The sequence below is a fragment of the Phalaenopsis equestris genome, unplaced genomic scaffold (assembly GCF_001263595.1).
Source record: "Phalaenopsis equestris unplaced genomic scaffold, ASM126359v1 Scaffold000632, whole genome shotgun sequence".
Lineage (NCBI taxonomy): Eukaryota > Viridiplantae > Streptophyta > Magnoliopsida > Asparagales > Orchidaceae > Phalaenopsis > Phalaenopsis equestris.
Genome location: NW_018165072.1, coordinates 216868 through 230568, shown reverse-complemented (window position 1 = coordinate 230568; position 13701 = coordinate 216868). Strand labels below are relative to the sequence as shown.

The 13701-nt window shown below is 40.6% G+C and overlaps 1 protein-coding gene across 1 annotated transcript; it reads right to left on the bottom strand.

The window, feature by feature from the left end:
- Positions 1-6089: 6089 nt before the first annotated feature.
- Positions 6090-7960, bottom strand: LOC110030019 (aldehyde oxidase GLOX). Its single transcript, XM_020732556.1, has one exon. It carries the CDS (start codon positions 7845-7847, stop codon positions 6213-6215), a length of 1635 nt encoding a protein of 544 aa, XP_020588215.1. The 5' UTR covers positions 7848-7960; the 3' UTR covers positions 6090-6212.
- Positions 7961-13701: the final 5741 nt, after the last annotated feature.

Below are 13701 nucleotides of genomic sequence, written 5' to 3'. Positions count from 1 at the left end.
TTGGATGAAGGAGATGGAATGAGGAAGTCGGTGTTAGATATGTATCAGCTGCTTAGTGGTGTTTTCTATGTATCAGCTTGGATGAAGTCGGTGTTTTCTCTGTATCAGCTGCTAAGTGGTGCTTTTTTTTTTTTAAAATGTTAAATATTTGATTGTTATAAATATTTGATTGTTATGTGTGTAAATAAGAAAGCTTAGGTGTTCCTTATGTAAATGCATGAGAATTATGTGGTATACTTGAATTTCAGATAGATTTGAGGTTTTTTTTTTTTTTTTATGGAATACCTTTGCTTTTTTTGATCAATTTGTTATTTTTTGTACATTAATAACAAAAGAAATTTTTATTTTTTTTTCAGGCCCGTGAGCCTGCCAGACCCGGCTCTATATTTATTGTGGGTCGGTCTGGCTTTGAGTTTTCAAATAAAAATTAGGTTCAAGTTTGGCTCGTGCTCGCTTTAACTAGTCAAAACACAATGAATTCTTCCACATCAAGCTCGGTCTGCCCAAATCCCAGATCTGACCCGCGTGCTACTATTTCTGCCTCATTTGACTTTTCCACGAATTTGTGGACGCAAAACCAAGCCAATTGACATTATACTAATTTCATTTAAACCTATCATCTCTTTTAATTAATAAAAAAAATCAGGAAAAGAAATATTATTTGTGTTCCAAAAAACATGTCATGCCTGCCAAAAAATTCACCACAACAGTTTATATTAGAGCAATAATTTAACTTCTTAGCATTACACGAAGATCTAATTTACACACATATAACAATGAGTAGCAGTAAAAGATACCGCGATTTTTTATCTTGATAAACTCTGGAAAGGGAGAAAACTATGGAAAGGGAGAAAACTACGGAACGCTCAATCAATATATTTTACTACATTTTTAAGTATAGGAGTGCACTATTCTCTCGTAATAAGTTGGACAAAGTTACTTTTGTATTTTTTTGGCTTTTATTATAATTATAAGTAATTTTATTTTTTAGTTTTATTTACTTGTATCCCGTAGTCCTCTATGAAAGAGGCTAGGGGCATACGAGAAGTGTATGGTGAGAACTGTGAGTTGTAACCCCTAGTCCTTTTTTTCTTTCTGTCATCTAGTGCTAGTTAAATCTTACTCCCCATGAAAGTAGGTGAGTCAACATAATGTCAAACTAAGTAAATCTTGTGTTTTATTGTTGTTATGTGAATTTTTACGTAACTACATTATTTTTGCATAACAAATAGTATCAAAATTTTTTTATCTTGATCGAAGCATTATTCAACGTCGACGACAGCAAATCTGACTTGTGTTGCCAATGTTTTTGGTAGCTCATGATCCGACGTGCTTTGTTCTGGCAGCTCCGACGATAGTCCAAGCGGAGGCACTGCTCAAGCCCATCTGGTGGCCTTTCCTCTGGCAACGGTTCCAATGGCTGACCAGTGGCAAGCCGGCGGAGACAGGCGGAGCTGCGGGCTGTGGTTCCGGCGAGGTCCAGCGGCTCGGACGAGATCCGGCGTGAAAACCTCTATTTTTCGTGAAAACTTCCAGCGGCAGGTGTCGCGTGGATAACAGTGAAAGAGGAAAGCTTCACAGAAAGAAACTTCTATTTTTCGCGTGGAACAGGGATCGCGCGTATGGGAAAACAAAAGGAAAATACTTTTTTCTTAAGAAAGCTTACGAAAAAGTTTTTTAAAAAGGAAGCTTCGTCTCAGTTCTTGGTTTCAGGGAATATAAGAATGGTAAAAATGAAATCTTTTTTTCTGGGAAGAAGGAAGTAGGGGTGTAAACGAGCCGAACACGAGAGCTCGTGTTCAGCTTGTTTATATTTCGAGCTCAAAAAGTGTGTTCGTGTTCGGCTCGTTTGCTTAACGAGCTGAACACGAGCTATTCAGGAACAAAGAGATTCAGGAATAAAGAGTTCTTTTAACAATCCTAATCATGTAGCCATAAGACATAAGACAATAAGGGTTTGAGCAAGATTTAAAAATTATTATTTATATTAAAACATCATTTGAATCTAATTTAATAATTTTTATTCTATTTTCTTAATCAATATTTTAATAGATTATAAATCTTTGTAGCCTTGTAGTCAATTAGATTTTTTTAAAATACTACTTTACATATATATAAACTTGATGAGTAGTATTTCGAGCCAAAACGAGCCGAACAGGAACGAACACATCTTAGTTCGCGTTCGGCTCGTTAACTTATCGAGCAAAATTAACGAGCAGAACACGAGCTTCTTAACGAGTCGAACACGAGCTGTTCGCGAACAACGAGCCGTTTTGACAGCCCTAGAAGGAAGTACTTTCGGGAAGGTCTTTAAGCAAAAAATAAAAAAGAAAAAAAGGAAATCGCATGGAGTTTCGGTAAAGAGTAAAAAGCAAAAGGCAATCTTTCCTTTAAGAGAGATTGTGGAAAAGAAACAAATTTTTCGGGAAAATCAGATATTAGGGAAAGCAGCAAGGAAATTTAAAAAAAAAACACCTGGAAAAAAAAAAGAGAAAAAAAAAAGAAAAAATGGAAATTTCAGAAAATAAAATTTATATTTTTTCAGGTAAAATTTTTTTGTTGTTTATTTTTTTCTTTTATAATTATTCTTCTAGAGAAATTTTTTTGATGAAAGAGATTTCAACATTGTTTGTCATGAAAACAATAATTGTTGTGGCAGAAAAGTTGATTCATCAAGTGATGCACGTTCCGTCAATATTGATGTTACGAAAACTATAATAAATGTGGCGATGTGAGGTGATTGATGCGTTGTGTTATCTGAATCTAGAGAATGTCCTGGATAGTGAGGAATATAAATTCCAACTACTGTCTCTATGACCAATTGACGTTATGTTTGTCATCAAATATGGTCTATGTGGCAAATTGATGCTATTATAACCAACAATTATGGTCTATGTGGTCAACTACTACTATTAGAGATTCCATATATGGCCTCTGTGATCTATTAATGTTATTTTAGTCACCAACTACAGCATTTGTACTCAAATGATAATATTGAAGTCGCCAAATATGACATATATGACTAACTACTACTATTAAAACTTCCAACTACAACATATATGGTCAATTGACATTATCATAATAACCAACTACGAACTCTATAACTAACTGACAATATTTCAGCTCTCAACCATTACCTTTATGGCCAACTATTGTATGTGTACCAACCAATTACTTCTCTTGTGGTTGAATACTACTATTACAGCTTTAAATTGCAGCCTCTGTGGCCATCTATTGCTATGATAGCCACAGATTATAACATTCATGATCAATACATTTGTTTTAGCCCAATGGCAGTCATTATGGTTGAACTACTATTATACATTTGTAATATCAGCATTGTAATTTCATCTTCTCTTATTTGTGAGAAGAGTAAACATGTACTTGTAAACAAGTAGTGTATTACTTTAACTAGGCTAGATTCCATGTTTTTTTTTTTTTTGCTTTTCCTAGTTTTCTACATTAGTTTTCTACATAAAAAAAGTATGGTGTCTCCTCTTGATATTTTTTTATTATCTGTGTGTGTGTAATGAATCTTCATGCAAACTAAGATGTTAAATTATCACTTTATCACTATAAATTTTCCGGCACTCAACATTACTGAATCATCACTCGATGCAATGGTAAAGAAAAACATTAAATAACTACAATGATCAATTAAACACAACTTGTCATCAAAGATTCTTTGTTTTTCTTTTCTCTAATATGTGTTTCATAACTATCTAAAGCAATAATAAATTATTTGATAACACCAATCTGAATTGTCATTTTGCGTAGCTCTATAAAATCTTTAATACTATTTTTAAGATGCCTACATATAAATTTTGGTTTCATTTAAGTTACATTGTATATATATATAGTATGCACATATATAATAATTTAATTTAATTTATTATTGTTCTTATTATTTATAAAATAATATCTATAATCAATGCTAAATATAAACTTCCATAGTTATATTTGTGTTTTCACCTAATTATGAATATAATCATTTGAGAAAATCAATTGAATTAAACAAAAAAATCATGATAATTGCATTTTGAAATTTAATTAAGAATATCTGAAGTACATTAGTTAGCTCTAAAGTTGAAAAGAAAGTTTAAATGCTGCTTTCGTATCCCTTTCAATCTTTAAGAAGCATTTTTATAATTATTTTATAATTAATATTCATTAAAGATTAACTTAAATTCATTTTTTTTTCTCACTTTTAAAGATCTCTACAGACTGGCTTGATCATTTATATAAATATTGTATAATCATATAAAGGAATACATAGATAGACGAGATAAATATTAGGATTAAAATTTACCTATCCTAATTGTAATAAAATAAAACTGATGATGATGATGTGGGCAGGAGAAGAAGAAGAAGAAAATGACAAACATTTATTTTTCCTTCTATTCCCTGGATATCCTCAAATAGCCTAGTTGAGCCATCAAAGTCACCCAAGTCGTCGATTGCATGATTGACAATTCCCCTAGATCGTACTCACAATCCTCGGTAGATTTGTAATACATATGAAAAGATAGTTTATCTATGCATGTGTTTGTCACTCTTCTCTTGTCGGTCGCTCTCACTAGCTTATCTCATGAATCATTTCTTCAGCACCTTGAATAGACTTCTTTAAGGTGGGGGTTCAATTTAAGAAAATGCCAAATATATATATATGTTGTCATAGTCATGTAGTTAATCATTAGCTTTTTAAGATAGTGTTTTAATGTAGTGTTGCACTTATAGGTTCATTTTATTTTTTACAAGTTGATGTGATAGTTTTTATTATAATTATAAAATGTTGCACTCTGATTTAGGCTAAACCTAGGAAATAAATTTAACTTGATATATTAGAACCACAAAAAGAAGTTAATAGTTCTGACTCCGTCATACTGTCGGACCTAAAACACAACTAAGAATCATCTTCATTGATTCCCTTAACTTATAAATAAAAATTCATTTAGCCTTCATCTAAACTAATCGATTTTAGAACTTTCAAGATTATCATATTCAGCCCATGACCATTAAGTCAATTAATTGAATTTTTAAGTGAGTAGAACGAAGAAGGGTTTCGTGTAGGCCTGAAGTACGTGAGGAAAAAAAAGGGTGGGGTCAGAAAGCAAAGGCATGGAGATACTCTATAGATCTCTCTGACTTTTTTTCCTCTACCCTTTTTTATGGCTTTTTCTCTATCTTTACTTGGGGACGATCCTTCCCTTAACTAAAAATGATAGATTTCGTCAAAGATCACGAGTTCTTCAAACTTTGCTTTCTCTTGCATTTCTTGTGTATATAAAAAAAAAAAGTTTTCTTCTCAGATATGAAAGCTGAAGACAGATCCAAGCATTTGAAACTTTATTTGGTAGGATATGCATTGGGAAAATATCTTTTCTATGGTAATCTTCTTCAACCTATTAAATAAATTTAGAAACTCGTTGGTACTATGGATCTTCTATCTTTTTTTAAGGATTTTTTCTCTTCAACTTCATTTATGCTGAAGATTTCAAGTTTGTTTTATTATGAGACCTCGTTATATAAATAGTAGACACTTTCTCTTCAAGAAATGGTCACATGATTTTCAACCAATTGAGGAATTTAAGAAGTACATATACAAGTCAAGCTCAATCTTCCACTCTTTGTTTTTGTCTAAAAACGGGATCAATCTTCCACTCTTTTGTTTTTGTCTAAAAACGGGATTTTTATAATCGCTAGTAAAATTGGGATACCACTAGATGTTGATCAACTTACTACAATGGGTTATGGACTAACATTTGTCAGAGTTAACATCCAGTTTTATATCAATTCTGATCTTTTTTATTCAATTATTCTTAATGTTAAAGGGCAAGATTTTATTATCCCAGTCATTTATGAATGAAAACCATATTCTTTTAAAGCCTTTTCCACCTTTGCTCATTCTCACACAAATTATCCTAAATCCTCTAATTATAAAACTTAATGTTCTGCCAACTTTCAGAGGTAGAAGTAAAGCAAGAATTGGCAAAGTGTGAGTGTTCAAAGAAGCAAGTGTAAGGCCCCTCCTTTTGGCCTCCACTACAAAATAAAACTTAAAAACATTTATAATAACCAAAAGAATCATTCTCATAATTGCATAATACCGGAATGCATCATCTTAGACAACTCATAACAAACCAAAACTTCTAAATTATTGCATCCACCACCAATTACACATCGAGCATATTTTATTATCTTCACCGTCCTTCCTACAGCAACAACTGTACCCATTTGGCCTCACTGGCCACCCCTTGATTAACGGCGAAAGCCATGTAATAACCCGGCGGCGCTACCCTCCCATCCGGTGGCGCCGTGCACCCAATTTGATAAAAATGTCTTGCTTCATCACCGCTCAACTCCACCGCAGCCGACACTACTAGTTTCACCAATCTCTGCCCTTGCGAGAATGAGTGCGTCGAGAATGGCGCACTCGCCAAATTCACCTCTACAATCCCTACCAATGGCAACTCCACCGACACTTCCACATTGAACGTTTCTCCATACCCCACCTTCTCCGGCGACACCAAAATTTCCGGCCGGAGATTTCTCCTGTCCGGCGACAAATACTCCGGCGAAAAAGCTTCAAGCCTCAATTCTGTCGAAAACTCGACATTGAACCGGTAGAAGTAATGCGGGTTACTACCAGCGATCAGCACTCTACCGTCCGGTAAAAGGTTGGCGGTGGAGTGGTACATTCGGGGAATCGTGGTTGGGGTCAGCGTCATGAATCGGAGTCCGATTGGTTGATCTGGCCGGTAAAGAAGCGGGTAGAAGCAGGGTTGGGTAGCCATCTCGAACCCCTGCGAACCGGCCATCGCGCCGTTGATAATAAGCACATCACCGGTGGGAAGCATCACCATATCCCCCATGATCCGTGGATACGGCATTTCTTCCATGACCCAAATCGATTCTGGGTCGCTTGCGGTGATTCGGCCGCAGGAGGTATCAGCCTGTGCGTCGGTATCCCTATGGAGGAAAGCTCCGAACTGAGCGCCACCGCAGACCACTATTTCAGCGTGCAAGTAGCCACCGCCGGTGGGTTCAAGGGCGAGCATCGCGGAGGAACCGGCCGAAGGGTAGCTTCGAGGTCCGCCGGGGATTGGCGGATATTCGCGAAGAACGGTGCCGGCGTACACGTCGTAGAGGACGGCACGGGAGTTGGCGAAGACGAAGAGGTGGCCATCAGGTAGGAGATGGACGAAAGGATAAAGATTATCCATTTGGGAATCTTCAGCGGCGGCGAGGAAAGGAAAGAGGCGTAATTGCCGTGACGGAGGGTAGAATTCGACGGAAGGAGACGCGCGGCCGCCGACGATTACTACGGAACCGTCTGGGAGGATTTGGTCGGTAGCGTACCAGCGACCGACGGTGAGGAGAGGGGATTTGAGTTCACGCCAGTCGCAGGGGAGGTTAGGAGCGCAAGGGGAGAAGGTACGGATGCGGCGGAGGCCGTCGAAGTCGCCACCGGTTTGGAGGAGAGTGCCGTCAGGAAGAAATTGGCCGGAGGAGCACCAGGTATCGGAGAGGATTGAGAGGGGGAGGAGGGAGAGGGTGGATGGGTTGAACAGAGCGGAGTGAGCGGTGCAGTCTAGGCGGGGGAGAGAGCGGTCTTTGGGGTCGTGGCGGCAGTGACCGGCGGGGAGGTGGAGTTGAGAAGGACCGATGTCGGTGCGGTCGAGGAGGACGACGGTGCCGAAGCGGGTGACGGCGGTGTGCATCGATGCGATGCCGGCATTCTCGAGCAGTAGCTCCCAACGGCCGGGGAGCTGGGAAAGCGAGAGAAACGGGAGGGAAAATAGTATGGGGAAGTGGGAGAAGAGGAAGTGAAAGGTACTGTGCTTCATAACGGTGTCGGTTGGATGATGTCGTGGAAGGAAATCGACGAGATGGGAGATCGAAGGACGAGACGCAGAGTGGATCGAGGAGATGAACAAAACGAAGTATGAACTACTCCATAAAACGGAATCTTTTATTTTAAATGTTATTGTTGAAGAAATTTTCATCTTCCATCATAAATCTCAAAGTATAATATAAATTTCGGAATAATTTTTGAATAAAGAACATTCAAATTTTAACTAAGATTATCCGAAGCATTAATTTCAACAAACTTACAGTCAAATTGATAGCTCAACGAGACCAACATAATGATAACAAAATTGTTTCAATCTGAATCAAATCAAAGTCGAGGTCTATCCATTAAGCTATTTTTGGAAGCTTTTGGTGCCCAATTTAAAGGTCAAATAATTTTCAAATTTAACAAGCTTATAATCAAATCGAGCATCTCGGTAAGAAAAACCGACATGCCTAATACCACTCAATTTCGACACCATTAAAACACTTAAATATCTACAGAACACTATCTGATCAAATAAGTCTATCTAGATCATTCAATAAAGTGATCTAATTTTTTTCCTTATTTATAGAGAAGTCTCTCTTAAACATTATAAGTAGATTCATATCCTTTCTTTGAGAGGGGTTGGACATTGAATAAGTGCAAGATTGGAGCTTAGAGGAGGAGGAGTTGAACCCAGTGTTATACACTGAAGGTCCAGTGAACGTTGGCCACTCCTGCAGTCATTGACCACGGCCAATTATCACCCGTTAGTCATCACCTACTCCTTGCAATGAAGATCTTTATAGAATCACAATATGCACTGTAGAATCCGAGCACACGTTGCGAAACATCGACGCACCTCGAAAACAGTGTACAGTTGCAGCAATATTCCCAACTACAACTCCCGACTATTGTACAAGGAATATTGTAACTTGAAGAACTTTGTAGTCCCTTTTTACCTGTGATACAAAGATCTATATGTGTAATCATTGATTTATAATAAATTGTTCTTACTGGTTCAGGCTCAGTGATTTTTTCTCCTTTCCAATTTTTTCATGTAAAAATTTATAGTACCTCTACTTATCACTTTGATTATCTAAGTGTGTGATAGATTCTCGTATAATTCTAAGATGTAATTCATTACTCTACCATCATGAATTCTCCAACACATCGTCGGCATCAATTTTTGATGTAGCGAGTGTAGGATGTCTGCTCGAGCGCTATAGAACATTGCTTAATGCATGGGTTGATTCTCGTAGCGCATTTGAGACCATCTGACGCATGTTGAGAGGGGCATGTTCTTAGGGTAATTCTGCTGGACTGTAGCTTTCATAGTCAGTCAGATGGTCATTCAGACGGCTTCGAATGGATGACAGATTTCGTTCACTCGTCCGTGCACGACATGAGCTCAAATTGGCTTAACCATCGACAAGTTTGTCGAGATGACCCCAGATTACGAAACAGACTGTGCGAGCGCGTCCAGAACGTTGATTTTGCCTAAGAAGGACACTTTTTTGCTGGGTTTTGTGCACGAGCCAAAAAATGCTTAAATCAAAACATATTTACTTAACTTTAAAAAAAATGATAAAGGAATGAAAGGGATTTAATCCCCTTCTCATGCACACAACAAATAAATAAATAAATAAATAAATCCTGTTTTTCCTTCACGTGATGCACTAGTACCGCTCCATCTCTCAACTTGCACTTCACCGCACCCTCCTTATGCACCGACATGTCTCTTCACCGGCGATCACACCTCGACGAACTTCCCACTAGCACAGTTGCTCCAGCTGGTGGTCGAAGACCACTGATCTTCCTTCCTACCGAAGCTGCATGCATATTGAGCTCGATCTGAAGCCCACGCTCTTCGGCACGACAATCGACCTGATCGGCTTGCTCTCCGACGACCCTCACGGTTTGCTGACCCTCTCTCGTGTGGCGCCTCTTGGCCCGATCATTGTCAACAACCTCCCCTCAACATCAATCTCTCCGCACCGGCGGCCTCACCTTACTAGTGTTGCTCCTCCCTGCTGGTAAGCAGCTCAGAGGTTCTCCCTCTCTCGATTTGGTTATTCCCTAGTTGAGCTCCTCCTTCACCTCGCTGGCCAACACTTGATAGACTTGTTTTGTAACATTTTCACGCCGTGGTGCCCTGTGTCACTAGTGTTCACACTCACAATAATATCCCCTCACATGTTTGCTTTGCACGACGTCCTGCATTATCATGGCTTACATGTTTGAGTTTTCTTGAGTCACTGTCCACACACACTCATTCCAGACATCCACATGCCATATTTGAGGACGACTTGCGCATCAAGCCTACCCGGTGTGTAATTCTCCCTATTAAAAATTACTTCACATTCTCTTCATACGACACCACATCAGACTGTCGTAAGTTTCCCTCTGGGTCACTGCCTCAACGACACACCTACCCACAAGGCAACTGCCTCCTTGGTACACCCACTCTCCAGGTCACTGCCTCCATGACACACCCATCCTTCGGATCATTGTCTCTACGAAACACCCACCCTCCGGGTCACTGCCTCAACGACTTACCCACCCCTTCGGGTCACTGCCTCCACAGCACACCCACCCTCTGAATCAGTGTCTCCACGACACACCCATCATCCAGGTCACTACCTCGTCTTCACACCCACCTTCGGGGTCACTACCTCCATGACATACTCATTTCCACTTGTGTTGCATTTGCATGCACCATTTCCACACTGTCGACACATTCGTCATTTGTGTACACCTGAATATATTAGTAAGGAATGACAACTAGGCGCCCGTCCAGAGGGCCTAAGTGCCCAAAATAGCACAAAACAACCTTTTCCTAAGACCCGGGAAAGTGTGTGCCACATGGGTAGCGTCGAGGCGCCTAACTAACGCCTCGAGCCAGGGTGTCAAACTGGGCACCTAGGCATCGGTCCACTTCCTGGTTGGGATTTTTCACTTTTTTTTACATCAATTTGATCGGTTGCATCGCTAAATGAGCCAAAATGATCAGGACTTTTTTTTTTGTTTTGGGGGAAATTAGGAGGGGGTAAAGGAGGATATTATATCACTTTTGGAGGCTTCTAGGGTGAAGTGGCAAGGACACTTTTGGCAAATTTGGGGGTAAATTTGGGAGGGGATGGTTTAAGCTCACTTGGCCCCCTCATTTCACCTATCTCCTCTTCATTTTCAGAGTTGGGTTGGTAAGGAGAGCTTGAGAGTGCACAAGAGAGAGCTTCATCTTCCCTTGGAGATCTTGGAGGTGCCTTCAAAAAATTCTCTTTAGGCAAAGATATTTGAGGAAGACTCTTCATCTTAAGGAAGAGCTACGGAGCTGGTCCTTTTCTTCTCCTTCTTCCTTTATCTTCTTCCCCTTCTTCCATCACTTCATTTGAGTGCGTGAGGAGATCTTTGTGAGGAAGAGCTTGGCTAGCAAGGAAGCAAAGTTTCTTTTCTCTTGTGCTAAAAAGGAGCTTCTTCCTAGCTTGTGGAAAGATCGTCGAAGCTTCACTAGAACTTCATCGGAGCTCAAAACATTGCGGAATCTTGTCAGACTCGCCTTCTAAAAGAGAGCTTCTTCCTTCTTTAGAGAAGCGCGGGGCGGGCCTCTCCGTAACTTCACCGAAGCTCAGAACTTTGTCGGAACTTTACCGGAGCTCGAAACCACATTAGAGTTTCTATTTGTGTTTCGTTTTCTATTTTAATTTTAAAGGAGTTATCAGTTTGTCCATCGTCATATACTTTCCTTTTATGAATAAGTCTCTCTTCCAGATCGTGCGAATGATGAGGAGAACAGATGAATCAGAAATGATGAGCATATAACAAAAACAAAAAAATAAGATAAAGAACATGAAGAGCCTATGTGTGGAAAACCTCGCAATGATATGTCAAGTATGTTCGCCAAAACAAAATCGGACGAAAGCACCTTAGATCAATATTCATAAAAGAATACCTATATAGACTACCAAAAACTAGTGATTTATGTTCGTCTGTTTTAGGGTCTAGAGTGCTCTCAATGCATCTCACTTAGTGAATTATATATTGAGGATTGCTCAAAAATACTCTTGATTTGAGGATTTATGCTTACATTTAAAGTGACGATTAACATAGGGCTATCAAATGACAATTATTTTGCAGGGGAATGCTCTCAGTTAAGGCATCGCGACCAACATGGGTTCACTCATCTATCGAGTCTAGCTCACTATCCATGCATGCAGTGACCTGCAAAGGTGGGTGTGTCTTGAAGGCAGTGGCCCAAAGGTCGGGTGTGTCATGAAAACAGTGACCTAAAAGATTGAGCATATCGTGGAGGTTGTGGCCGAAAGGATGGGTGCACCATTGAGGTAGTGACTCGGAAGGGTGGGCAGGTCGTGGGGGTAGCGACCCGAGGAATGGGTATGTCATGGATGCGGTGACCTGAAAGGGTGAGCGTGTCATTAAGGCAGTGACTCAAGAAAATGTTGTGTCGTAAAGGCAGGGGTCCAAAGGGTGAGTATACCAAGGAAGTAGTGAACCGAAAAGGTGAGTATATCATAAAGACAGTGGCCCAAATGATGGGTGTGCCATGGAGGCACTGACCCAATGGCGTAGGCATGCTATAGAGGCAGCGACACAAAAGATTGGTGTGTGGTGAGATAGTGACACAAAAGGTTGGGTGTGCCTTGAAGGCAACGGCCTGAGGAATGGGTTGTCGTGGAGGCAGTGACCCTTAAGGGTGGGCATGTCATAAAGGCAGTGGCCCAAAGAGTGGGTGTGTCGTGGAGGTAGTAACCCAGAAGGGTAAGCATGTCGCAAAGGCAATGACACAAGGAAAGGGTGTGTCGTGGAGGCAGTAGCCCAAAGGGTGGGTGTGTCATGGAGGCAGTGATTTAAAGTGTGGGCGAGTTATGGAGGCAGCAGCCCAAAGTATGGTTGTGTCGTGGAGATAGCGACCCGGAAGGGTAAGCATGACATGAAGGCATCAACCAAAGAAAAAGGTGTGTCGTGGAGGTGGTGACCTAAAGGTTGGGTGTGTCGTGGAGGCAGCGGCCCAAGATGGGATGAGTCTCAATGGAGAGAATCATACAAGTGAGGTGAGTGTATGTGTTGACACTCAAACTACGACTCAAGCATGTAAAAATGAATATGCAAGATGTCATGCAAGACATGTAGCATGAGAGGTATTGTGTTCAGTCACCTAGGGTATAGGATGTCACTGATAAGAATTACACCTGCCGTAATAATAACAAGCCACATATGCAAATGACAAGCACATAGAGAGTATAGTGTACCATGCAAGCAAGTAAACAAACACCGATGCATATGTGAAACATACACTATGCAAGTGATCCTTCAACCGGGTCGTGGCGCCCGACCGCACTTGAGTGATCAGTTGACCGGGTCATCGAGGTCGGTCGGACAAGTGTGGTCAGTCGATTAGGCCAGGGTGGCCAATTGGACCAAAACGATCGGGTCAATCGGGCCAGGGCATCTAGTCAAACCTAAGTCAACCAGGTTGGGGCGGTCGATCAAACCAAAGTGGTCGATCAACTGGGTTGGGGGTGAGGTCGGGGTGAGGTGCTATGCTGGTCAGCACGAGGTGGGTGGTCGAGGCAATGGTGCTATGTCGATCAGGTTGGGGTGGCCAACCGAGGATAATCGTGAAACCAACAGGAACCTCTCCTTAGGAAGCTTCTCTTATGATCTTCTTGGTCGGAGAACTCATGGTAGCAGCATCAAAATGGACTGCAGGGTAAGCGTGACCTGGATCCCAAAGAAAGGAAACCCTCGTAACATTTCCAGCTGAAACATGATTCGTAGAACTAGGAAAGATAACTGAACAACTCTTAGTTCGGGGAGCCAAATACCCCCCCCCCCCCCCCCCCCCC